At 37.2% G+C, this 1,111-nt stretch overlaps 1 protein-coding gene across 1 annotated transcript in view; it reads left to right on the top strand.

Annotated features, from left to right (window-relative positions):
- Positions 1-865, top strand: part of LOC119594274 — a gene marked incomplete in the record, with an annotated part of 36,109 nt that extends 35,244 nt beyond the window's left edge. Inside the window, 3 exon segments of the mRNA XM_037943339.1 lie at positions 66-214; positions 381-539; positions 694-865. Coding sequence (XP_037799267.1) covers positions 66-214; positions 381-539; positions 694-857 — 472 coding nt within the window.
- Between the last annotated feature and the right edge of the window lie 246 nt (positions 866-1,111).

The following is a 1,111-nucleotide window of genomic DNA, read 5'->3' as shown; positions in this document are numbered from 1 at the left end:
AGAAATGGAGATTGGTAAATATACGCAAGCTTAGATTGTTAAGAACAAAACTAATTTTCATTTGCAGAACATAAACGGTTACTACATGAAGCCAAGATTCAGTTGAAGAGGTCAAAGAGGAAAGATTACTACAAGATTCTTGGAGTCAACAAGAATGCCTCAGATGACGAGATAAAAAAATCGTACCGAAAAATGGCATTGGTACATCATCCAGGTAAGTTCATGTCAGTCATTGTTTACTTGTATTTATTTTTAAACATTTGAAGGAAATAATATGAGAATCTGAAGTTCATTATTCACTTGAACCAAGGCATTTTTTTTCTTCATTTTCTATCCACTTTTTTAATGTTGAAATTAACTTCAGCTGCATTAATCCACAGATCGCCATGCTAATGCAACTGACAAAGACAAGAGAGAACATGAAATCAAGTTCAAGGAGATTGGTGAAGCTTATTCAGTGTTAACTGATGCAAAGAAGCGAGCCCTCTATGACCGAGGACATGATGTCAATGATCCTGATGCTGGCTTTGGACATGATGGTAAGTTTAAGAGCTATCTGAGATGATGAAAGATTGCATGTGAAATCTCTCTCTTAAATATTTTTGTGTCAGTTAGTTTTCCTTGTAGTAGTAACAGTAATAAGGGGAATATAATGATGTTGATGATAATCCAATTTTTTCATCCTTCTTCCAGCGGATATTGATCCAAACCAGATTTTCCAAGCCTTCTTCGGAGGTGGTCATGGAGGCTTCAGCTTTGGTGGCCAACATGCAGGCTTCCAGCAGGGAGGTGGCTTCCCAGGTGGTGGCTTCAACAGCGGCAGCTTCCCTGGAGGTTTCCACTTTCAATTTGGCTAAAATGTGCAGCCAATCATCAGAGACAGGAGAGGAAGCAGGTGGCATAGTGATTATCAAGAACAACTTTAATAAAAGGCAAAGCTGTTCTGATTTTGTGTATAGGAGAGGTTGATTCATATTTTCCCTCCTGCAGTCTCTGTTATGTGGTTATCTTCCAGTAAAATTGATTAAGGAAAGCTTAGAAACAAGTAAATAGAACTAGAATCTGATTTTTGTTCTATATTTATTTGAATTTAGTTTTATTTTCACTGCAG

This window comes from Penaeus monodon, chromosome 33, assembly GCF_015228065.2.
Source record: "Penaeus monodon isolate SGIC_2016 chromosome 33, NSTDA_Pmon_1, whole genome shotgun sequence".
NCBI lineage: Eukaryota > Metazoa > Arthropoda > Malacostraca > Decapoda > Penaeidae > Penaeus > Penaeus monodon.
The sequence above is the reverse complement of the archived record's forward strand: the minus strand, read 5'-3'. Positions and strand labels throughout refer to the sequence as shown.